The 26,533-nt window shown below is 35.9% G+C and overlaps 2 protein-coding genes, 1 non-coding gene and 1 pseudogene across 4 annotated transcripts; 2 read left to right on the forward strand and 2 right to left on the reverse strand.

The window, feature by feature from the left end:
- Positions 1-9,798: 9,798 nt before the first annotated feature.
- LOC143572007 (small nucleolar RNA R71) lies at positions 9,799-9,904 on the reverse strand. Its single transcript, XR_013142198.1, has one exon. It is a non-coding gene; the product is annotated as a small nucleolar RNA R71 (small nucleolar RNA).
- A 1,020-nt stretch (positions 9,905-10,924) lies between these two features.
- On the forward strand, positions 10,925-11,329 carry LOC143571596 (uncharacterized). Its single transcript, XM_077056982.1, has one exon. It carries the CDS (start codon positions 10,925-10,927, stop codon positions 11,327-11,329), a length of 405 nt encoding a protein of 134 aa, XP_076913097.1.
- Positions 11,330-13,100: 1,771 nt separating this feature from the next.
- Positions 13,101-18,253, forward strand: LOC143571902 (uncharacterized). Its single transcript, XM_077057210.1, has 10 exons — positions 13,101-13,118; positions 13,873-13,993; positions 14,070-14,166; positions 14,257-14,400; positions 15,102-15,160; positions 15,258-15,325; positions 15,413-15,464; positions 15,569-15,724; positions 16,347-16,946; positions 17,803-18,253. Exons 1-10 carry the CDS (start codon positions 13,114-13,116, stop codon positions 18,016-18,018), a joined length of 1,518 nt encoding a protein of 505 aa, XP_076913325.1. The 5' UTR covers positions 13,101-13,113; the 3' UTR covers positions 18,019-18,253.
- Positions 18,254-20,750: 2,497 nt separating this feature from the next.
- LOC143571913 (uncharacterized) lies at positions 20,751-25,484 on the reverse strand (annotated as a pseudogene). Its single transcript, XR_013142179.1, has 13 exons — positions 25,351-25,484; positions 25,118-25,267; positions 24,628-24,798; positions 24,336-24,478; positions 24,103-24,208; positions 23,669-23,817; positions 23,459-23,584; positions 23,230-23,373; positions 22,379-22,466; positions 21,930-22,303; positions 21,513-21,830; positions 21,192-21,422; positions 20,751-21,113 (listed from the first exon to the last, which is right to left on the reverse strand). The product of XR_013142179.1 is annotated as an uncharacterized LOC143571913 (transcript).
- Positions 25,485-26,533: the final 1,049 nt, after the last annotated feature.

Genomic DNA, 26,533 nt, shown 5'->3' on the forward strand with positions numbered 1-26,533 from the left:
CCAAAAAGGTGCATGGTCATGCACAAAAAGGGCATGGTCGTGCATTTCCGGCACTAGATAGTGCACTTTCAAAGTTGATATGTCTTGTCCTCGGCATCAGATAGTGCACGGGCTCGTGCCCTCGGGAGTGCACGGTGGTGCACAAAAAGTGCATGATGTTGCAGTTTCACTTTTGGCACGATAGTAGAAGTGCAAGGGTTCCAATAAAGGTGCATGGTGGTGCACTAAAAGCGCATGATGGTGCAGTTTCTCAGCATGGTCATGCACTTTCATAGCATGGTCATGCACTTTTGGCACGGTAACAGATGTGCACAGGTTTCAATAAAGGAGCAAGGTCGTGCAATAAAAGCGCATGATGGTGCAGTTTGGTCAGCATGGTCATACACTTCCTTAGCATGGTCATGCACCGGCTCAGCATGGTCATGCACTTTCTAAGCATGGTCATGCACTTTAGGCAGATTCTTGACTTTTGTCCGAAAAGCACCATCTTTTCGTTGTTTTCTTCGTTGGGCGGGCGCCCGAACCTGCAAATTCATAAATAACTCAAATAAGTACCGAATACAACGAATTTGCATGTAGTTTTACCAAAATAAGAGGACAATTTGATGCTAAAAGGTGTACACATTGTGTTACATCAAATATCCCCACACTTGAACTTTGCTTTTCCTCAAGCAAAAGAAACAAACTCCACAAAAACAAGAATAACCTGCAAGCAATAATCATTCAAAGTTTTTAAAAGATTTACAAGCTAGCACTATTGATGTTTACAAACAAGCCTATTAAAAATGAAGACATAGTCTAAAGAACATTACATTTGTTGCCTCACATTCCCACCTTGCAAACCTCACAATGTTCACTCATACACTCGGCTATATTTAGTGATCATACATGTAATATTGTATGTTGAGAACACTCGATGCCAAGACGATGACCAAACAAAGCATAGATTGTTTAAGGCTCAAATCTAACCGACACATACATATCATAAAACACGAGTACTTGAGGGTTGTAATTTGGCTTAGGGTTAGGGTGAGGAATTTTTTTGGAAAAAATGGCTAAAAAGGCTAGAAAATCCGGAACTAAGCTAGAGCTATAAACTAAAACTAACTAACTAAACTAAGTGGTCTAAACGAACCGAGAGCTAACGAACCAAAAATTGCTCTTTGAAATCAAACTTCATCAATATGGGATGAACCAAATTTCTTATTCTTTTCTTGCAACATTTTTTTTTCTTTTTTTTTTTGCTTTTTTTTAACCTTTTTCTGATAAAAACTATACAAATGAATACAAACTAATAAAATACTTTGGGAGATAGCATTGTGCTTATAATATTCCAATGTGATAAAATACATGAAAATGAAATGAAAAACAAACTAACTTAGCCGAACCGGATTTCTAACCAAAAATTGGTGAAAAATAAAAGGCTTTATGGCTAAGTGGGCGATAAAAAATAGGGCGAAAAAGAAAAACACGGGAAAAGGATAAACATGGGCTACTAGGGGAATAATGTGGGTAAGAGAAATATAAGTGAAAAATGGCTAGACATGGGTTTATCCTAAATTCCTTAAATGGTTTATACTATGTGTGACATTCGTCTAATTCAGATCTTGAATTATATTCGTTGTTCTAAACTTTTAATACGTAAACCCAACTCAACATTTTAGAACCTTATTTATTTATTATATAATATTATAATAGACCTCGATCATAAACAAATCGATGTTTGTCATATTATAGTGTCATTAAGAAAAAACATAAAGGGTTCAAACTGAGTTTTGTAAAGTTGTTATAAGCTATGGAAACCTTTAAACGCATTTTAAACTTTGATTGTAACTTGAGGGGGTTGTTTTGTAAATATGTAATACACATATATGTCACCTAACCCTAACCCTAACCCACTTAACACCCATCACCCTCTTCTTTTTCCTTCCTACTTCCGGCCGCCGCCGCCCATGCCGCCGACTCCGGCCACCACCTCCGACGCAGCACCCACTATCTTCCCCGTTATCCACCTCCAACACACACACACAACACAGCCGTTACCCTCCTTTTTTTCCGTTTCCAGCGACCTCGGAACTTCGGGCGAGAATCCGACGCACCACCACCACTCCCTTTTCCCCCTTGGCCGTTGGTTTTCTTCCAATATAGAGCTTTCCGGCAGCAGCAGCGAAGCCGCTAGCCCCCTTCCACTTCGGGTCGTTTTTCCGGCGGCCGGCTTTGGTTTCTCTCTCTCTTCGGCTCCCCCCCTCTCTCTCTCTCTCTCTCTCGCTGTACCCTCTCTCTCGTTCTGTTCCATCTTCGTCTCTCCATTTCACTCTCCGGTCGCTTTTCCGGCGATCGGAAAACCGTGCTCCGTCACTCCTCCTATCCCACTACCTCCTCGGGTCACCGCAGATCACCACCGCCACTTACCTTTTTCATTCGGAGCTGTTTTCGGGTTCTTTTGTGTCCAAATCTATCATAGTTCGTTAGCACTCTGCTCGTTCTCTTCACGGTGTAGAGCCACGAGCATATACACATCTAATAGGTAAATAAACTTGGGCTTAGGTGCTATTGGTTAGATCTAGATTGTCCATATTCGGTTTTATTTTGCGATTATATTCTTTGAAACGAGTGGAATGGGTATGAAGTTGTTTTGAAATGGGAAAAGATTAACACCCGGGTAATGGATATATAAATTTTCTTATGGATTTAATTAACATTGTTATTTTGGTTCGGTTGGTTTGTACATAAGTTGTTGAACTAGAGGTCACGGGTTTGCGTCTCATCCTAGATCGGTTTTGGTTTTGTTTCTTTTTGTACTTAAAAAATTTATTATTACTATTAGTATTAACATCAATACATAAAGATTATTATTAGTATTATTACATATAACTTACTATTATATTTATTTATTTATTATTAATATTATTATTATTATTATTATCATAATTATTATTATAAATATTAAAGTTGTTATTAATATTATTAAAGGTCGTATTATTATTATCTATTAAAATCATATTTTATCAATAATTACTAGCAATAATATTAATATAGTTATTTTGTGAACTCGTTTAGAAATCGAACCAACATCGAGTATGGTATCATTATTTACTATCAATATTATTTATTATTATTATTATTTTTATCAACAACGCTTTAATTAATACTTGGATTTTTATTCTTTAACTATTATTATTAGGAGTTAATGGCCATTTTCGTCCCTGTGGTTTACTACTTTCGCCACTTCAGTCCAAAATTTTTAATTTTGTCAATTTAGTCCTCATATTTTTAAATATTAGCCAATTACGTCCCATCCGTCTAACGGCATCCAGCTATGCCGTTAGTTTAAGGGTATTTTTGTCTTTCTCCTTTTAATTTTGAGTTAATGGTCATTTTAGTCCCTGTGGTTTGATATCTTTGCCAATTCAGTCCAAAGTTTAAAAATTTGTCAATTTAATGTTCAGTTTAATTCAGTTTTTTTTATTTTTTATGTTTTTTGTTTATAACCCTGAAGAGCATAATTCAAGCCCAAAACCATCGAGCAACCTCAAATAATGGTATGCATTTACTCTGTTGACAACAGTAATCATACCCCCCCCCCCCCTTATATTTAGTTTCTAGACATTTCCTAAAATCTTCTCCATGGTGGAATAAGTGGTCAAGGTAAATTCCCTGAAACCGAATTATACAGAAAAAACTAAAAATTGTTTTGTTGATTAATGTATAATAGTTGATTACGACCCAGATTTTCGTTATGATATGTTAATCTCTAAACCATAAATATTATGCGTTCATCAAAGAAACGATTTTTAGTTTTTTCCGTACAATTCGGTTTCACAGAATTGCTTTGACCACTTTACCATTGAATTCCACCATGGGGGTGAGTTTAGGAACCGTCTAAAACTAAATACGAGAGGAGGGGGTATGATTACTGTTGTCGACAGAGTAAATGCAAACTTGTTTTGGGCTTGGATAATGCTCTCTAGGGTTATAGAAAAAAAACTGACTTAAATTGACAAAATTTCAAATTTTGGACTGAATTGGCAAAAGTATCAAACCACAGGGACGAAAATGACCAATAACTCAAAATAAAAAGGAGAAAGACAAAAATACCCTTGAACTAACGGCATAGCTGGATGCCGTTAGACGGATAGGACGTAATTGGCTAATATTTAAAACTATGAGGACTAAATTGACAAAAATACAAATTTTGGACTGAAGTGGCGAAAGTAGCAAACCACAGGGACGAAAATGGCTATTAACTCTATTATTAGTATCATACTATATTAGTATTATTAATAATAATTATTGTTATTATTATTATCATCGTTATCTTATACATCTATATATATATATAACATATTTTTTAGAATTATTATTATCATTACTAGCATTATCATTAATAATATTATTATAAACTTTATTATCTATTCATTTTCATAAAACCGAACTCTTGATTTAAACCCGTCTTGTTTCTTTTAATATTGGTTTAGCTATTTAAAAGCGCAATAAAATAATATTATTTTATTTTAATTATCAATTTAGTATGAGTCCCTAATCATTAACAAATTAACCGGTAATCCGATTAACAATCGAACATTCTTGTCCAGTGTTTCAAATGTAGTTTCAACTAAAGTTCAAGTTCATTAATATATTTAATTATTCGTTTTCATTTAGCTTTCAAGTCGGATCTGTTAGTTTACCGTTCGAGCTTCATTTATTTGTCTATTTATTTCTCTTTTCATCAATCGAGGTGAGTACTTTCATACCCCTTTTTCCATCTTCCGTTTTGGGATGACATTTCATACTTATCAAACTAAATGCTTTATTTACTTGAATCATAAACCCACAAACGTGATTGTATACATTACTTAAATATTTTCTTGATTTGGTGTTCTATGCTATATGTCTATGTGTTTATCGCTTTCGGTTGGTTGAATTTATAAATCCTAGACTACTTGGCATCCCCTTGTAGCAAGGTTTCGTTAACGTAATGCAATTAACGATAACTATAAAAATCTTAGACTTCTTGGCAACCCCTTGTAGCTAGGTGGTGCTAATGTGTTTAGCAACTGTCAATAAAATCCTAGACTATTTGGCATCCCCTTATAGCTAGGTGGCGCTAACGTAATTCTATTAGCGATTGTCAATTTATCCAAGTTGTTGCTTTTATTTATTGTTTTGTATACAAGTTTTGTCAATAAATCCTAGACTACTTGGCCTTTTATTACTATATACTTATATGCTCAAACTTATGAATTGATCACCAACCTTTGTGTTGATAAACTTTATTTTATGAAATGTTACAGGTTTGACTTTTGTTGACTCGAGGACTTGATGAGAAACGTTACCAAGACTATTAGGGTATTAGTAAAACGAACAATATAAATGTTACTTGTATTAAATTGTTTGTGTGAACGAGAGGTGTTGATTATTGATTTATGAAATAAATGAGTTGATTAAATATTGTCACTTTAAATAGTGTCTTGTGTATTTGTCCAATCACGTTGCACCCCGGCATGTTCCGCCTTTGGTCGGGGTGTGACACTATGTATGTGTATATGGTTTTAAATGCATGCCAAAAACAAGTTCTACTTTACAATAATCACCCGGCTCACTCAATTGCCAGCAAAAAAACATGAGTAAAAACAACTGACGAGGCTAACTCACGGAAACGAGCGGAATGGGTAATTTTTGCAAAGTAAGAATGTGAATCTTTTTGTTTGTCATGTTTAAAGGTATGTCTTTTTAAAGATTTTAGGCTTGAATGTCTTAAAGATTTGTGCTTCAGGACAATGCAATTAAAGTTTGAATTAAAAATTGCTTAATGGTTATTATTTGTTACAAATTTTTTTTAGGAGTTTTGCAAAAAAATTTAATTTTAGACAAACAAAGTTCAAATTCCCTCCCCACACTTGAATTGTACAACGCCCTCGTTGTACAACAAAAAACTATAAAAGTAAGTGCAAAAGAGAGAACATAAAAACTCCCCTGAAATCCAGAAATCTGCCGAAACCAAAGACCCGACAACGCGTGAAAGCATCCAAAACCAAAGACCCGAAAACGCGTGAAAGCATCCAAAACCAAAGAAACCAAAACATGCCACACACATACTAACAAACACATTATAAACCCATCATATATAACAAAAGCATCCAACAAACATCATCCCAAAACCAACATAATCCAAACCATCAATATATAGTTTGCAACAAAACAAAGTACTTAAAAAAACACACACAAGTGGGTTGCACCAACGAGGGAAAACGGTGCAACCATACATACTACCATAACCAAACACATGAAAATCCTAAACATGCTACATTTCACAGCAATCGATAGCTAGACTCACAACCCCTTATTAACGGGTGGCTCTTTGATATTGAAAATTGTTATACGACCTTTTAGTTTGATGATTTTACCATGGGTTTGTAAGAAATTGATGGTAAACATAAAAGTGTGTTAGAAAAAATAAATAAACGGGTCATGCCACCAACACTTAAATTTACCTGGACCAAACCTGATACAATTTATGTAGTGAAGAAGGCGATCATCTCGGCATTTCTTTATATTTTTGATGTGTTCATATGACCATTGACACGCCTTGAACTGTGGTTGGTCTGGCTTTCTCCATGCCCTCTCCCGTGGTGTTTTTGATTTGGGTGGCGATCCACCATCATGCTGATCCATGGTCGGAGATTCTTTATTTCAAGGTAGTGAATCGGATGTCACCATAGTAATTGGTTTGTTTGTGAACCCACTCACTTGCAAATTTTCTTCTTGGTGCGGTGCTTTGTTGACTTCCACGGATGGTTTTCCAAATAATAATTCTTCCAATTCATTAATATCACCAACCGGGTCGAACTCTTCTTCATTCACTTCCATGAGCGGTATACCTAATAATTCATCCCCAAACTCGTCTTCCCAAGATGGAATAATGCGAACCGGAGGTGGGACTTTTGCGGTACTTTGTGGGCTTGAGAATTTCACTTTGTCCATTATGGTCTCCGGTTCTTGAGCTTGCTCCAACACAACAATGGATGAGCATTGTGGTGCTGTAATTTCATCCTCATCATCCCAATATATATTGTCATTAGTGTAGCAAGGCAAACTCTCCCGTCGATAGTTAGCACAAAGTTCGTTGATAACAATACTTTGGGCCTCTAATCTATGGAGTTGTTCCTCGGATTCATGAGTATCAAGTATCGGTAGCGGTATCCCAATATCTTGCATGCCTTTTTCGAGCATCGCGTCCCAACATTTCATTCTTTGTGCCCAATACTCTAGAAATCCCGTGCTAAGATTGAGTTAGGAAGGTGGTATGTTGGGAACCTCAAATGGTTGTGAATAAGGGTAAGGTTCTTCATTAAAATCGGCGGGACACCCAGGTGAATAATAACAATCATGTGTGTGATGGGGTTCCCCACATATCTCGCACCAACCCTCCATGTGATAATTCCCGTCATCATAATGGTATCCTTCACAATAATCTCCATAGTAGTGCTGCTCCATAGGTATCACTGCAAGGAATACTCAAACAAAAAGGATCACGGGCACCAAATATACATGAAGAGAAATAAAGTAAAAAATGAATAAAGCAAGAGATATAAAAATAAAAAATTAACACATATACACAAAGTGGCTACGAAAATAAAAAAGGTAACTAAACAAGTAAAAGACACTAAAATTTGAAATAAAAATAAGATGAATAAAAACGAAATAAAGTAAAATAAAATAGATCAAAAATATAAACAAGGCTAAATCGAATACTTGGATCGTTCTCGAAAAGTCACCGTATCCCTAGCAACGTCGCCAAAAACTTGACGTGTGTGAATATATATATAAAAATTTAAGTAAAAGTTCCAACCAAATCGGGTTTTACAATAGGTTTTCACCTACAACTAAACCACACACGAAAGGCAAGTGTACATATCGTTTTTAATAAAGTGTCGGTAAGAACCGAGTATCAATTCATGGACACGACAACTTTCTAATACTAAATATTTGTAAATGACCAACCGAACAAATAAATCTTGTTTTGAATATTTAATTAATTAAATTAGCATACAATGAAAATGAAGCAAGTAAAAATACAAGAAAAACAATCAATCCAACAAACTACCTAGACAAGAATCCACTCTACTAACATGACAAAATAGCAATGATATGACAAAACAACATGAATCTAAACATAAATACTAGATTACAATAAATCAACCTAATACTAGCAAATAATCATCATGATGCGTTTTCAATCAAGAGATAAACATATACTAACTTGTTTGTCAAAACAACAAAGTCTCATAATCAAAGGAAAGCTAGCATGAACAACATTCTAACCACCTAAGATTACACTAAAGTAGCCAAATTCATGAAATTAATATAAACTTATGAAACTTTAACTAGCAAGTCATCACCAAGTCAAGAATCATAACAACACTCATCAATTTTCCAATATTAAGTGTAGGGTTTCATACTCATCAATAATTATATAACCAAGTTAATTTTTACTAGTCATTCCTAACTTAGTAATGCAAACAAAGATTTCATGAGCATTCAAAGTTTACAAACAAACATCTAGAACATAGTTTTCCAACATGAATGCCTAAACAATTGCAAAACTAACAAGGTTAAGTAACTATAACAAGAATGAACACCATCAATATCAACTTATAAACTCAACTATATTCTTGAAAGAACACCACTTTACCAAAATCATGCATAGATAATATATCACATTATCAAGAGCTTCAACATTGTCTAGATAGGAAAAGTAATTAGCCCATAAGGCTTAATACAACTACAATCAAACTATAAATAAGCTTACAAAACATGTTCAAGAACAAAGGAATGCAAACTAAGATCAAGCAAGGATTGAAGGATGGAATGATGAATCTTTTGTTGGTGGAAGCCTCCAAGAATCCTTTAAAAATGCTGCACTTGGTTGAGAGAGAATCCCCAAGTCTCCACACCCCAAAATGAAGTTAAAATGAGTGTTTATAAGCTTCTGGACAAAGTGCACGGTCATGCACAAAAAGTGCATGGTGATTTTTAAGGAACGATCCTGGGACACGTCAAGTTTTTGGCGCCGTTGACGGGGACACAGTGATTTTTAAGGAACGATCCGAGTCTTTGATTAGCCTTGTTGATTTTTTTGATCTATGTTATTTTATTTTATTTCATTTTTATTCATCTTATTTTTTATTTTAGTATAGTTTCTAGTTAGTTTCCGTGTCTTTGTTCGTTTTTTGTTCCGCGTTCTTCCGGGTGAAGAATGTCCACCACGCCCGGTCCTGAGCTTGTTTCACCTCTTTATGAGCCTGAGCGACATCTTCGAGAAGGTTTGAGGAGGAGAGCACACGAGGTCGCCGAGGTAATTGAAAACGAAGAAGTGGAGGATACCGACACCCCCGAGGTAGAAGAAGAAGAGATGGCGGACCCGAACGATCAAGGTCACATGGACGACTTTGCCACACCATCACTTGAAGGTTTTGGCAGCAGCGTCACGCAGCCCGAGATTGCAGTGAGTTTCGAGATCAAGTCGAGCATCATTCATATGGTTGAAAATTCTGTTTCTTTCATGGTCTCCAGAACGAGGACCCTCATGCTCACGTTTCACATGTCCTTTGATTATGTGCGACATTAAAAATTAATAATTGTTCTGATGATGCCGTGAGACTTAGACTCTTTCCGTTTTCACTTCGCGGGTCTGCTCTGGAGTGGTTAGAGGCACTCCCTTCTGCTTCCATCACCATTTGGAATCAATTAGTTGAGCAGTTTCTTCTTCAATATTTCCCACCCGATAAAACTGCTATATTCTGAGCAAACATCACTGGTTTTCGTGTCGATGATGACGAGTCACTTCATGCCGATGGGAGAGGTTCAAGGGCTTGTTAAGAAAATGCCCTCATCACGGTTTGAGTCGCGAGCTTCAGTGCCGTACATTCTTTGACACTTTATCTGGGGCAAAAAAGTAGGTCGTCGATCAAGTTGCAGGAGGAAATTTCGGTTAGTGTACCCCAAATGAGGTGCTTGATATCTTGGAGAAAGCCGCTAAGAAGATTTTCGCATATAATCCGCCTCGTAGTATTCCTTCCTCTAAGGGTGTTCATCATGTTGATTCAAACACCCTTTTCTCCGCCCAGTTAGAAGCTCTTACTAAAAGATTTGACCAAATGCAATCCGATCTTGTCAAATCTAGTTCTCGTTGTGGTGTATGTGACGGAAAACACCAGACCAGTCAGTGCCAGCAGGCCATGGTGGTGGAGGATGTTGACTTTGTGGGCCGCCAAAACAATGCCTACGACAACACCTACAACCCAGGATGGAGAAACCACCCCAATTTCAGCTGGAAAGATGGTGGTAGCAATCAAAATCAAATGCCACCGGGTTTGACAGAACACAAAATTATCAAAGTCAAACCCAAAATCAATCTTACCAGCAAAAGCCTCAATTTCAAGGTTCCAGTAGTGGTAATCAGTCAGGTGGGGGGACTAGTGTTGAAAGCCTTTTGTTCCAACTTTTGGCTAAGACCGAGACCTCAAACGAATTGGCTGAGCAAAGGAACCTGAAAATTGATGAGACTCTCCAGAGGCATGATCTTGAGTTGAGGAATCAAAAAGCGTCCATGCAAACCATCGAAAATCAAGTTGGACAGATTGCTCAATTCCTCTCTGAGAGACAGCAGGGTAGCCTTCGTAGTAACACCGAAAGGCATCCAAATGCTGAGGCTAAGTCTATTACCCTAAGGAGTGGTAGGACTACCATTCCTGTTGACGCATCGGTTTCCACACCAAAAACTGATTGCGGACGAGATCGAGACTGAGCTCCTGGTGAGGTTCACTCGAGGCTAGACCCAGCAAGTACCGCACAACCCAGTGAGCCAGTTAGAACTTATGTTCCTCCCATTCCATACCCAGGTCGTTTGAAGTGGCAGAAGATGGAAGAGCAATATGGGAAATTCTTAAAGCTTTTTAAGCAGTTACACATTAATCTTCCTTTCCTTAATGCCTCGAAAGAAATGCCGAAGTATGCTAAGTTCTTGAAAGAGGTTCTATCGAATAAGAGGAAGTTGGAGGAGCTTTCTTGTGGTACTTTGAATGAGGAGTGTTCCGCGGTCCTTCAGGATAAACTGCCCCAAAAAATGACCGATCCGGGCAGTTTCACCATTCCTTGTTTGATCGGTAGTTTGTCGGTTAGTAATGCTTTAGCCGACCTAGGTTCTAGCATAAACTTGATGCCTTATTCTGTTTTTTCCAAACTAGACCTAGGTGAGCCTAAGCCTACTCGCATGAGCATCCATCTTGCCGACCATTCTGTGAAATATCCTCGTGGTATAGTTTAGAATATGCTTGTGAAAATCGACAAATTCGTGTTTCCTGTCGATTTTATGATCTTAGACATGGATGAGGATAAAAATGTACCACTTATCCTAGGTCGTCCTTTCCTAGCCACTGCTAGAGCTCTCATTGATGTCTGCACCGGCAGACTCACTCTTAGAGTTGGAGACGAGGAGGTGACCTTTGATATTGGGATGGCATATTCGGGTTGCTGGAACTTCCTGCACCTATATCATTGAATATGGGTTGAAATATTTCACATTCATCTAGCCATCTGCCTAGTCGCTCCTCCATTGGTATTGTTGACATGGGTGGTAAAGTTGGTGGTTGAATTGGTTGTGGTTGAGTTGGTTCTTCAGGTTGTGTTTGAGTTGGTTGTTTAGGTTGTGGGGGTGGTTGTGTGGTTCTTCCTTTCTTATTTCTTCTCAACCCCCGTTGCCAGTCTTTCAGCCTTCTTCTTCTTTTAGGCTTTGGTTTTTCTACAGGTTGGGCTTGAAAGATCATGGGTTCAGGTTGTTGTTGACTACATTCTCCTTCTTCTATATCCTTGGAGTTAACGGATATGTGTTCAAAAGCATCATTTAGCTCACTCATGCTGTTAAGCAAAAACAATAATACAACGAACTCTAAAAGAAAATAGTATTCATTTTCACGTGTGGTTAGAATCTTTTATGCATGGTTAGCACATAGGTTAATGCATGTATTTCCTAACTCTTAATTTTAAGATTAGGTATTATTAAAATACCCATATTGCTTAAACCAGTGGCTCTGATACCACTTTAGCTGTCACAGCCCCCAACCCCTATACACTGGGAGGGAATCCGTGAACATTGATTGGTGGTATCGGTGTTTATTAAATTATTTTGCAGCCGAAAATTTCATCAGAACCGTAGTTAGGAAAATTGATCAGAGTTATAAAAAAACCATGATTATTATTATGATAAACTAGGAATTTAATCCCCTTTGATACAAACATAAGTTTTATAGGGTTAAACCCTAATTTACAAAACACGTTTCTTTATTCTGGTGACAAGCCACTTATTTAAGCTGGAAGCCCGCAGGCATCATTCCTTTGTCTCTAATAATTCACCTGAAACATGTTTAAAATATTTGATCAGCAAGAAATACTGGTGAGTATATTCATTTGTAAATGACACATTTTACAATTACAGCATTAAGATGTTTTTACATCTGCCTGCTTACAAATTACCGAAAGGTACTTGTCACTCGACCGTATCTATGACTGTGGTCATATTACTTATTGGCTAACACTTGTCCAATAAGTAACGTGTAATAGCCCAGTAAGCAAGCCTTGTATACAAAACCCCACAATACCAGTAGTAACCATCCCGTAAGTCTACAAAGACTTAATCACTATGTATTTAAAATACTTTAAAAATATATTTAAAAACAATTAGACCATCTGTCATGAGTTTTATAGGGTTTGAAATCATCATGACAGTGTCGGAAAAACAGTTCTCTCACGTAAATGTGAGTGGTACAAAAACTCGAATGTCTCACCTTGTAAGTTTACAATTAAGTAACACCTCATGGTATTAAGCACATAGGATAAACAAAGTGTAGTATCTCTTGATTTATTGTAGAGAATGAGTTGGCAAGACTAGTCAAGCAATATGTTTTGGGCTTAAATCTTTAATACAATAAATAAGCTAGGCCAACCATTAAAGAAGCAAGCAAGCAAGCAAGCAAGCACACCGTCGCCCTCCTGTTTCACCATTTTGCTCACTCTAATTTATTATACACTGTGAAGGCAGGCAGGCAGGCAGGCATGAGGTAAAGAAGGATTTCCCCCTTTTGAATGATCAGATTACTAATAATGAATAGAATAAGAATATTATATTGTTGGTTAGGGTTTTCATTTCATATCAATCACTATATCAATTGATCATTCTGTTCAATTTGACTGTAAGAGACGGCTCTCTATGTATTTCTTTTCTGAAAAAACACCGGTCATTTGTCGAGTGGTGACCTCATTCCGAGCTCCTTCGCTTTTTTTATTAGGTTTGATTGATATATATACGAGTTTGGTAATAAATAAATACTACTACTGTTGTTATGTGGTTATTACATCAGTTCTTGTAAGCAAACTGCTTGATCAGATTATATGTCATATAATAAGGGATGCAAACGAGCTCTTTTTCTAAAGCTCGATCTCGGCCTAGGCTCGACTTGTTTGTTAGTTATTAAATAATATTTATACATTTTCATTATTAATATATATATATATATATATATATATATATATATATATATATATATATGAAAGAAAACCTTAAACAAGCCTATGCTCGGTACGAGTTTGTGTGAAAATAATACATAAATATACACTTGGCTCGTTAAGGCTTTACAAGCCTGGATGATCTTCCCACACAAGTTTCGAACTCAGACTTGATAACTAAACGAGCTTTATATGAGGTTCGGGCTCGATAAGGCTTGGCTCGTTTCAGGCTTTTGATTGATCTGATCTGATCTGATCTCGAGGAGCTCCTGTTCAAATCTATAAATCAATAATTTGTTGTTTTTGTAGGTTGATTGCAACAAGACGACTAGCTTCTAACATCTTTGTACCACGACTTGCTACAAGAACATTCTCTACCGAGGCACCATTAAAGTTAAATGATGTTCCATCCCGAAGCCATTTCAACAAAGTAATGTTTTTTGTTTAGTATTCTGTTGGTTATCATTGAATTTAGCCACTATAGTCAACTTGCCTTTTCTTAACAGCCTGAAGGTGATGAAGGTTTGACGAACAACGCTCCTCAACATGATATTGCAATTGTTGGTGGTGGGATGGTTGGAATGGCTCTAGCTTCTTCGCTAGGTATATATATGCTTTTGAATCCTTAATTTTAATAAGTTTGTGAAGCCTTATTATTCATGCATGCTTTCTCTTTTTGCTGTTCGGTTGCAGCAAGCATGCCATTGACAAAACATTTGTCTATTGCCATTATTGACAGCAATCCCGCTTTGTCAAACGGGCCCACTATCAAGAAAGATGATCCACCGGATCCAAGGGTCAGTACAGTCACACCTGCAACCATTTCTCTATTTAAAGGTATTAAGTAAAATAGTCTTGTCAAATGCGGTTTTATGCTGAAAGATAAAGACTCTTATTAATGTTAAGTATTAATTGGACCCTATGGTTACATAAAGGCATTGAATATAGTGGTTACAAACACGAACGATCATGTTCGTTTCCGTTCATTTAACTTTAACCGAACAAACAATCAAACACATACAATCAACAGTAAAACGAGCAGCTGTTGGTGTTCGCTCATTAAACAATGAACATGATCGTGTTAGTTTGTGTTCGTTCTTTAGTAGTATAAATGAACGCTTCACGAACATAAACAACAAATATAACTAAACATAGATGAACGGACATAACTGAGCTAGCACAAAATAATAATAAATATGAAAAACCATGTATTGGGCCTAGAAAAAACTTGACAAAATTTCAGTTGATGATATTTGAATTTCACAAAACTACACTATATTGTAACGGGCCTGACAAATTTAAAGGAATATATTAACCAACATAAATGAACATCAAAGAACAAATGTTCACGAACATAAATGAACGAATGAGACATGTGTTCATGTTCGTTTGTATATTATATAAACAAGGATAAATGAACCTGTCTAACGGTGCATTACAAGCCTAATAAATATATATTCTGGTCACTGTAGAGTAAAATATGAGAAATGTTATATGATTTGGTCTGTTAAAATTAATTGGAATGTCAAATTCTGTAGGTATTGGTGCTTGGGAATATGTAGAACAACATCGACATGCTTATTTTGACAAAATGCAGGTAAGATTTTTTACTTAAATAATTTTTTTTTCTTGGGTTTGTATTAAAATTGTGCTGATATTGAAACTTGAAAGTCTTATGATTATCTGCTTATTAGGTATGGGATTACACTGGTTTTGGTTACACGAGGTACAATGCAAGTGATGCAGACAAAGATGTTCTCGGGTAACTAAAAATATTTAATATGTGCCACAATTTTCTGTACTTGTTTTACCAATATCTAATTAATCTTTTTGTGGGACTTCAATATAGTTGTGTTGTGGAGAATAAGGTGCTACATAAATCTTTACTGTCATGTTTACAGGTTGGTAAAAATTTTGTGTAAAACATATCTTCCGTAATTCCGATTTTGCTAGTAATATTCTATTTATATATACAATTTTACTCATGGGCTTTCAAACTGGACAGAACAAAGATTTCAATAATACAATCTATCCTACAAGATTGTCATCTCTTTCACTTCCGACTCGTTCATCAGTTTCATCAGCCACGTCATCAAAAAGTCATGCAAATTTAGCAAAGCTGGATCTGAGTGATGGCACAAACCTGTATGCTAAACTGGTGGTATGCTATAAACCTTAAATAATTTATTTTCTATTATTATTAATGGTTAAACAAAAAGATTAGGCTTGTAAGTGAACTGAACGTTCGGGTGAACCGTTTGGCAGGAAGTTCGTTTATATAATATACAAACAAGCATTTTTGTTCATTTAGTTAAACGAAGGAACATGAACGTCTTGCTCGGTCGTTTACGTTAGTGAATGTGCACTAATTTACGTTTGTTTAGGTTCATTTTTTACATTTGTTTAAGTTCGTTTGTTTACATTTATATCTAAGTATTTTAGGTATGTTACAATACAGTCTTAGTTTTAATAACTTTTTAAGCCCAACACATTGCTGTTCACATTTAGTTTTAATTGGGTTTAACTCGATTATTTTCATTCATCTATGTTCAGTTACGTTAGTTCGTCTGCGTTCGTTAACCATTTGTTTATACTGTTAACGAATGGACATAAACGAACACGAACAAGTTTGTTTTTTAACGAACAAACACAAACAAGAAAACCCTGTTCATTTAATTGTTCATGTTCAATCGTCTGTTCTTAAAGTTAAACGAATGAACATGAACAGGAGCCGTTTGTATTAGTTTGGTTCGTTTACAAGCCTAAAAATGACACCTTTTTAGGTTGGGGCGGATGGTTCCAAATCCCGTGTTAGAGAGTTAGCAGGAATCAAAACCACTGGTTGGAACTACTCACAGAGTGCAGTCATCTGCACTGTTGAACACCCGACCGAAAACCTATGCGCGTGGCAACGGTTCCTGCCAGCTGGACCGATTGCACTTTTACCAATTGGTGGAAACTTTAGCAACATTGTGTGGACCATGTCTCCAAAAGACGCATCAAATCACAAGATAATGAATGAGGTTGATTTCGTGAAAGCCATAAACCACGCTCTTGATTCAGGATATGGTCCTCGGCCTGAGTCACGGGTGTTTGGTGGTGATGTCATTTCTTCGTTTTTTAGACCTGATGTGACATCATCGGCTCACGAACGGTTTGAACCGCCGCCAAAAGTGGTGAGGTTAGTTTCGGATAGGATGGCGTTCCCGCTCTCGTTGATGCATGCAAATCAGTATGTGTCGAAACCTGTGGTGCTAATCGGTGATGCGGCTCACACGGTTCATCCGTTGGCGGGTCAAGGAGTCAACATGGGGTATGGTGACGTGTCTTCGCTTTCGAATGTTATTGCTGATGGTGTTGCGGTCGGATCTGATATCGGTGAGGTAAGTAAAAACAAATTTGGGTCACAAAATGGGTAATTTTGCGACTGGTCGGATTGTCCGATCAGCAAACACATTTTTTTGGCAATTTTTGTGAAATGCATAAACAGGTGTAAACGAGACAGGTTGAGCTGAGACCGAGCTCATCGAAACACATTTGGTCTGGTTATCCGATTAAATTGGTTATTATTCGGTTTATTCGATTGAATTCGGTTCGGCTATCCGAATAAGCAAGATTTGTGGAACCGATAGCCGAACTAAAAACTTAATTCACAACTCAGATACGGCTAGGATCCAAAAATGAGAACGGAATTCAGAATTCGGTTCGGTTTTTTCCGGTTATGGATACGGTTCGGTTTTCGGGTTCATTTGGTTTTCGGTCTTTTTTGCACACTCCTACTGAATAGTTTTTAAAACTCGAGCTCAGCTTGTACTCTGCTTGTTTATTATATGTTATTTATTTAATTGTTTGTTTATACATATTTATATATTAGCTACATATTTATACATTAGGCTTTTAATTTTCATATATAAGTTAATGTTGGTTATTTAATTCCTGCCATCAAAAATATAAAATAATAATAATAACAATTATGTAAATTTTTGTGTATTTAATAAATTAAGTAAACTTATATAAATGATAGGCTCGTCGTGAGGCTTGCCGAGCTAATTATGTGAAGCTCGGGCTCGAGTTTGTTTGTTTAACAAGCTAAAATATAACCGTGGGCTTGAGCTTGAGCTCACTTAAGGTGGTCGGCTTGATTGGAGCTTTTAGCGAGCCGATATCAAGTAACCAATGTGCGGCTTGGCCCACATTGTCTCTGATTGGCTCATTTACTGTTGCAAATAATCTGTGCAGGTAACTTTGCTGAAGAAATATGAAGCAGATCGGAAAACAGCAAATATAGCAATGATGGCTGTTCTAGATGGTTTCCAGAAAGCATATTCGGTTGATTTTGGACCACTTAATATATTACGAGCTGCTGCGTTTAATGGTGCAAATGTTTTCAGGCCGTTGAAGAAGAATATCATCTCTTATGCATCAGGAGAACGTAGGCTGCCATTTTTGGCATAAATCAAGTAGGTTTTTTTATTGGAATAAATGTATCATATATTACGGAAATTTATGGCATAAATTAAGTAGGTTTTTTTTATTTGTGTTAAAGAGAGTATTTTGCAAATATATGTAGTGCTGGTTTAAAGTATTTTATGGCCTAATAATGTGTAACATAGCTTCCTGAGTCTCAGGGGTATAGGCGTATAGCACCTGCAGTGTTAAAAACAATATTTATGTATAGTTTATATCAAACTGAATATAACATATTAATTTTTGTACATGCCTATAATTTTTATATCAAACTGAATATAACATATTAATTTTTGTACATGCCTATAATTTTTTGATGGAAATTTCTTGTGATGCCCGTTGTGATTTGCACGGATTCCACGTATGCACTCTAACTTTAAAAATTTACATGTATGCTTCCTGAGACTTTGATGCGGGTAACACTTGTGGTCATTTGACTGGATGACGTTAGTTTTTCTTGTTAAGTGCGCATGAAATGTCTATTAATATAAATAAGTTGTTTATACTAAAAATAAAAATCAATTACCTAAGCTGTTTTTCTGGCAAGAGCTGTTTGCCACAAATTTGAATGTATACTTGTATATCTATTGTGAATTTGTAGTTCTAGGTTTATGGGCATGAATGAGATCAATTAAATTTCATCCACAAATAATCTAATTCTTGAGTATTGATTTGTGAGGGTGGTGGTGTAAACGGGTAATAAGAAGTTCAACAGAAGAATCTGATTTCCATTCCGGTGATATCGATTTCAGTTCTGTGAGTGTGAGAGCAGCCGATTGTGGTGATCGACGGTGGTAGTGATGTTGGTCACCGGGTGAGGGAGACGGGGGCTATGAACGATGGAGGAAGTGGTGGTTGTGTGATTGGGAAGTCGGGTGTGGTGGGATGAGGGGCTGGCTGTTCTTTAAATATTAGCGTGTTACTTTATTTTATTTATATAGTGGGTATAATAGTAACTGTACACCATTTAACTGGAAAACTTAAACGTCCATCAACGCAATGGAGCATCAATGTTACATGCATCAAAGTAAGTATTAGGGATGGGGAGCATGCATTTGATTGTTTTGGATGTTCAATATATTTAAGTAGGTTGATTTTAATGGTTTGATATGATTATCTTATCTTGTGATGTGTATGTAGTTATTGTTTGTTCTATTGAGTTGTGTGGATTATTTTGATCTTTCAATAAAGTTATGCTGGTTTATCTCTAGGTTATATTGACGTATGTTAGGGTGCATACCGCGAAATATGGGGTAATCAAGCACTTGTAATTATTTATTGCAACTCTATTGAAAAGCCTTTAAAAAGAAATAATATATAACAGTAGGTACAACCGACCTGTGTGTTGTATGACTGGAGCATTATTGGTGATCCATCCTTAATTGGTATTAGAGTCAGTGATATGATGAGTCTCTTAATGAAATACTGCAGACTGGTTATTTTAAGCTAGCTAAATCCCAAAGAAACCATAAAATACATATTGTATATCGTTATAGTTAGTCTTATAAAGTTTGATTATTATTATTATTATTATTATTATTATTATTATTATTATCATCAGAATTTACATCTTTCTTACACTGGTTTTGGGTACACAAGGTTTAATACAAGAGATGCAGACAAAGATGTTTTAGGGTAAATAAAACATAACTATTTGTCTATGCGAGTTGTGTATTTGTTACAATAGATACACAAATTGAATCAATTCTAATTTCTAAAAGTAAGCTTTGATCTTCAAAGTCAGGAATCTGGATCTGTGAATATAGTTGCAGGCCTTCAGTTTTTTAATTGAATTATTTGAGGTTTCTATACATTTAATTGGATAATAATGTGAAAAATAATTAATAAAGACTAGTAAATTTTGTTTATTTTAATGTATGGATATTTATGTCAATTCATATAAAATATATTCCAGTTTATCGTTTTTTCAGTTACCAAACAACATAAAGTAATGGTGTTTTTCATTCCCATTAAGCAAACATGACAACGGAATGCAATGACTCATTCCGTTACATTGTCCATTCCATTCGACAGTTCATAAATATAAAGTAATATTGGTTGTCTAATTCCTGCCATCATAAATATAAATATACTAAATAAAGACTTACACACACTAAGAGCGAATATAGTAATGACTGGAAATAATCTGTGCAGGTAACGTTGCTGAAGAAATATGAAGCAGATAGATGGTCATCAAATATAGTTTATACAACCCTGTTTGTTTTAGGTCATGCTATATACACATTATTATTAATGTACCAACTATATGCTACTGACATCTTATACGGGCTGCATGCATAAAATTTTATTATACTGATATAGGAATTAGGAAATGACTTGATGTGAGTGAACACACCACTTAACAAGAAATCCTATCAGTATAACTTTTATTGCAGGTCATGCTATAGTATACGTACATGGATTGATTCGACCATGAAGCTTACATGTGTTGATTCGACCTCTTTAACCAAATCATGATACAACCTTGAGCCTGACAACAGAAAACAAAGGCTCAAGCTTGACATAGGAAGCTATAAGCTCAAAACACATTAATAAGAAACCTTGGTAAATTACACTAGTGCAATTCAAATTCAGTTCTAAAACTAAATATAATCAACTTGAACAGGCTCGAGAGCCCGGCCTATACATATAGCCGGGGCTATACATAGGGTTTATTAACTCAAGAAAGAACGGATCAAGTTTTCATAAACTCAAACTCATCATATGCTTCAAGTTCTTGTTTTATTATTTGTTTTCCAAGTTTTCATTGGTTTACATATATATCATTCGACCTGATTGTCCTATACAACTGAATGTTACAACTTTGTATAAATGTGACGAATAAATTTGAGCTTCGCGTCGACTTACAGAACTTCACAAACAATTCCTACGGGTATATGCACAATGATCAGCTCGTTGCAATCTTCAAATCAACCAGTTACCAATAATTACAAAAACGTATCCCGAATCAAACGCGCCATGACCCGAGAAGACAACCGACTTAGCACTTCAGGTTGCACCTTGGCTGATAAACCTGGCATGACAGGAAGAAGCTCTCGAATGACGCGACTCACATCCAAACTCTGTAACACAAAACATCACCGTTAAACATAAACGCAAGAAAACGTTACTCATGGCGGAAAACACTGCCATGTCATCACCTGATCTGGTGAGCGTGGTCGTGAATCTTGAGCAGTTAAAAACTCAACAATCTTTTGGACATTGTTTAGTATAACTTTATCCTCTTCAGTTATATAAGGAATTAACCCCGCGGGCCTAATGGCTCCAAATGAAGAAACCATGCTGAAAACCGGGGTCGGGTTTTGGATCCCAAGCAGTGCCATAACTTGGACCAACTGTTCTCTAGTAACCGCATCAATACCTTTCACAATCTGTTCACAAAAAGAGAAAAACAATATTACATTTTTAAAACGATTTATAACTTTAAATATTCAAGCGGTCATATCTTAAAATGTTAATACCTCGTCTAAGAGAAATTCTCTGAAGAAATTCCCTTTGTCAGATAAAAGAAATCCTAAGGCGGCACGGGTTTCAATTGGCGGTTCAGAACCGCCCGGTTGAAAACGAGGCAATGCAAGGTTTGACTGAGTTTGAATAACACCAAGTCCTGCCATGTCACCGTTTAAATTTTCACCGCCACCACTTTTGGCGGCAGTTATGAAACTCTCAAAAGCTTGCATTACATCTATAAATCTTTCAGCATCAAAAACTCCAGATTTTCCATATACCGTGTAACGTAACGCACTTCTTAAACGTGGAGACTCGTCAGTAAGTAGCCTCTGATGTCATAGAATATAAAAATAAAAGATCAACTTTATGCAGAAAACTATGAATATATCAAACAAATGAAACAAGGCTAATATTTTTAGTATAAATACCTGTGCAATATACGGATATGCTTCATCAACAATAGCAAATTCTGGATCACCTACTAAAGCAATGCCCTCAAGAACCCCAATTGCTCTGATAATAAGGGCAAAATAAGGAGGAATGCGGAACGGATAGTCAAATGTTATTTGTGCCAGGTCAGCAGCTAACTCTTGGAAATTAATATTTTTTGCACCTCCGCCTTCAAGGGCCTGGTCAAACACTTTAGCTAAAACGGGCAATATCGGGTCCAAATTTACCCCCTCGGGAATGAAACCGAGTTTCACAAAATCTTTAACGATGGCGTCATAGTCTCTGTGAATAAGATGTGCTATAGCTTCAATCATTCCATATTTTTGATCATCCGTTAATTTTGTTACCAAACCTGAAATTTTACAAGCATTTAGCAATTCTGTTAACTTGAATGAATTATACGTATAAAGATGATGTTTTTATTTACCAAAATCAAGAATAGCAAGTTTTCCGTCTGGAGTGCGGATCATATTTCCAGGATGTGGGTCAGCATGAAAGAAACCAGTATCAAGCAGCTGCATTCATAAATAACAATTTAGTATGAAGTTGAAACCATTATCAAATGGAAGCTTTGTTAAAAAATTTATGTTTGATGCAATAATTTCATGTTACTCAAGGGAAAACTTCACCCAGTTGTCCCAATATTAATAAAGTTTCCTTTTAAAGTCGTTCAACTTTCATTAGGTGTTTCAATCCTGTTTTCTTTTTATTATTTTTTATTTATAAATGTTTATTTTGTTTTTTAAGTTAAGTGATGCTAACGAAATATATATGAATCTTGATTAGTAATAAGTGATAACCTTTTTCAAATAAACTTGAAATAAGTAGTAGTGAAGAAAAAAAAATCTAATAACCAAGTTTCAAGTCATTAAATTTTAGTCAAACTGGAAAAGAATAGTCATTTATAATAACCAAAATTCATATATGGTTCATCTGCCTCATTTAATTATATTTTTATAACTTTGTAAGAGAAAATTACACTTTGTGCCCTCTAACTGTACGTCAGCTTGCAGGTCGTGTCCTTTAACTCCAATAATTACAAGCATAAATCCTTTATTTGAAAAGTTGTAAACACATTTTTCTGTAAACTTTTGTAAAATGACAATTATACCCCTACAAGAATTTTTAATTTTCTGACTTTAGAGGAACAAAAAGATCTTTGAGTGACTTTAGTAGGACAATGGAGAAACTCGGTTACAATTGTGTAAAGTTACCCTATTTAAAACTGAAGTCATTATTATCCTCCTCAAACCTACTCAACTTTTGACAAAATCATACCTGCTTTAAGTAGCATATGACTCCAACATTGACCAGCTCTCCAACATCATTTTCTGTACTTCGTGAAAGCTTTTCACCGTCTACCCATTGCGTAGTAAGAACTTTCCTTGATGTGTATTTAGAATAAGTCTTGGGTATGACAACCTGGAACACCAAAATTTACTGAAATATGTAAAATAAATCTCAACATAAATTAAAGAATAAGGTGATATTAGAGAGTAAATGTTACTTGTGGCAGATCTTTCTTCATCATCTCTGCAAAATATGTTCCGTTTTCACCCTCGTTAATATAGTCGAGCTCCTCAAAGAAACGAGCAGCCCATTCATCTACCAACCCGACAACATCCAAAGAGATCTGGGAATGAAAGAAACAAATACCATAAATATATGGATAAGAAAAATAGGATTGTTTTGTTTTTTCTTTTTAAATTAATGTTACCTGAGGAAAGCGTCGAAGAGCCAAACCCAAGTTTCTTATGACAAATAAATCTATGGTTACTGTTTCAAGCACAAAAGGTCGTTGCACCTTAACAGCAACCAGATCACCATTTTCCTTAAGTCGGCCCTTATATACTTGCCCAAGTGAGGCTACAACATTTTCACAAACCATATGTATTAGTATCCTAGAAAAGAACCGTATTCCAAATATAACATAATAAACACAAACAACTAAAGAAGCAAAATGTAAGGGACTACATGTTTAACTGAATCTTGTAATTACAATGGAGGGGCGAACCTTCAATATATACATGAAAGAAACCAGAAACAAACCCTAGAGAAACCTAACTCGGGCTCATGGGCTAAAGACAAACGAAGCCTAATTATGCAATACTAATGATATAATATCTATATGTAACAATAATGAAGTCACACCTGCTGCTATTGGGGAAGGCGTGAGTTCTGAATAAACGTTGTACCATGGCTCTCCAAGTTCCTCTTCTATACACGCCATTGCTATGTCATCTGGAAATGATGGAACCTGCAGCAATCATAAAACAAAAGTTCTGAAACGAGACACTTTGATCAAGGGATATCCTACATGAAGACATGCTAGTATGATAAACTTGGGAATATGAAATATTGATCAATCATGTTTCTGTTATTACCTTATCACAAAGCTTTTGCAGCTCGGTCATTGCAGCAGGTGACAATATATCTGGTCGAATGCTCAATGCTTGCCCAAGTTTAATATATGCTGGACCCAAAGATGTTACATTTCCCTCAACTCAATTGCACGCGCAACTTCATTCTACACAGAGATAAGAATCATATGAGCACAAACACTGAAGCTTTACGTGTACGAAACACAATCTAATAAGTGGAAAGTTATGCACTTTGTACATTTATAAAGATCAAAACCAATAAACAGAACTGCAAATAAATCTAATAATCACTTACCTCTTTAACCTTTTTGTTTATTACATCCCAAGCAAGGCGTGAAAGAAATCCGCCTGCTACAGATGTTAATTGCATGATACGGGTGGCAACAGCTCTTGGTCTTTTTCCCCAATATGCAGAGATACTAGCAGGATCATACACCAGAGGCAATAATTCGCTACTTTCATCAGTCTGTTAAGTATACAACAGCACAACGAATCAAAATCCCAAGCAGTCATATAAGAACATACATGTGCATACAGATTTGACATGTTTATAAAATTCAAAAGGAGAACTTTACATAATAGCAACCAAGTTTGGCAAGTTTCCACTCAAGCCAATCAAACTTTTTTTTTTGTTCCTCTAAATTAATCAAGTTTCATTAGGCTTTCCAATGCTGCGAAACTTTTTTTTTAAATGTTCAAACTTTTAATTAAGTGACGAAAATGGAGCATACATAATTTCTTTTTGTTCCTCTAAAATACTCAATTTTCATTAGATCCAATATTACCTCTACAAGACGCATTTCAACGTCGTCGGCCGCGAACTGCGAATCGCTTAAGTTTTGACCTCGAAGGCCCTTCATAAGCGTAGCCAACTGCTCATTCTCCTCCATCTGAGCCCTAACTCGTTTGATCTCCTGCGAAACACTCTCCATTCTCTGCAAACAAAACCTAAATTTAATTAAAAATATTCCATTCAATCAGCAAACACCTAAAAACTCAAATTCAAATTCAAATGTACCGTTCCGGTAAGTGAAGATCCATTAACAGATCTAGACGGTCTAGGTTCAGCCGCTTCGGTTGACTTGGGCTTCGGTTCAGTTGCAACGGCTCGAGTGACCCTGCTCCGGCGATTAACCCTAACATTGGTCGGAAACGAACGTCGGCTGGTAGTTTCCAGTAACAAAATATGAGGTATTTTGTACACGTGGCTGCACCACAGCGAAGACTTTATTTTTATTATTATTCTTTTCTAGTTTTGGTTTTGGCGGGTACTGCGTTAACGGTTGTCTCTCCACAAAACTAAATATTAAATAAGGAGGTATCTTTTTAATTAAATAATAATATCACGTAAAAGCTCATCCTGTAAAATAAAAAATTACACGTTTGGATAGTTGGTTCACAAAGTTATAATTTATACAGTTGGTCGTACTGTGCTTTGTCTTCAATTCGGAAGTCTTTGAAATCGATTTCTATTCGGTTTCTCGTCCTGGTGGTATGTGTTTTATGCCAGAGCCATCTTCTAGAAATGTTAAAATATTTTAGGTCCAAGGCGAAAAATATTTTGGGCCTTCTTTTCTCTTTCGGTTGATAACATTGGTTCTTATTATTGAATTGTATATTTACATTTACAACAGTTTATGTATTTTGTTAGTAGGTCCATGGTATGTGATAATGATATGCTTTCGTATTTTTGTGTTGTGTTATAATCGATTTCTTTCCTGTAACGTTGGAATCTTGATAAAGGGTGATTGTTAAGAAATTATATAGAAAATGAGCTTTCTTTATCAACTCCAAATGAACGTTACCTTGAATTTCATCATTAATTAATAAACTAAACACAAGTTTCAATGGAGATAACTAGGTGGTTTACCCGCACTTCGCGTCGGGATCGTGAAATTGCCAACAATTTCAAAACTGATGTTAAAAATATAAAATTTCCGTAAAACAACAACAACAATCTCTTATTACAGTAGAAGTAATCAAATAGTAGTTACAAAGTTGATGATGGCTTTGGTTACAAAAGGCGAAACCAATCATCAAAATGTTTTGGCTACAGACGGTATTACAAAAGATAACATAATAAGGCATACAAGGCTTATCGGATTCTAAAAGTCAAAAGAATATATATATATATATATATATATTAATGGGTGATGATCCTAAGAGAACAAGTGGGATTTTGAGAACTATGAGAACCAATA

Source organism: Bidens hawaiensis, unplaced genomic scaffold (genome assembly GCF_021521415.1).
Source record: "Bidens hawaiensis isolate Kalapana, Puna unplaced genomic scaffold, B.hawaiensis_p1.1 tig00001336_1, whole genome shotgun sequence".
Classification (NCBI taxonomy): domain Eukaryota; kingdom Viridiplantae; phylum Streptophyta; class Magnoliopsida; order Asterales; family Asteraceae; genus Bidens; species Bidens hawaiensis.

Bases quoted from the DNA above. Each gene is read 5' to 3' on its own strand.
- LOC143571596 (XM_077056982.1), top strand. From the start codon at position 10,925: ATGGAAGAGCAATATGGGAAATTCTTAAAGCTTTTTAAGCAGTTACAC.
- LOC143571902 (XM_077057210.1), top strand. The intron at 15,161-15,257 runs GTAAGATTTTTT...TCTGCTTATTAG, and splicing joins CTTATTTTGACAAAATGCAG to GTATGGGATTACACTGGTTT. The intron at 16,947-17,802 runs GTAAGTAAAAAC...TAATCTGTGCAG, and splicing joins TCGGATCTGATATCGGTGAG to GTAACTTTGCTGAAGAAATA.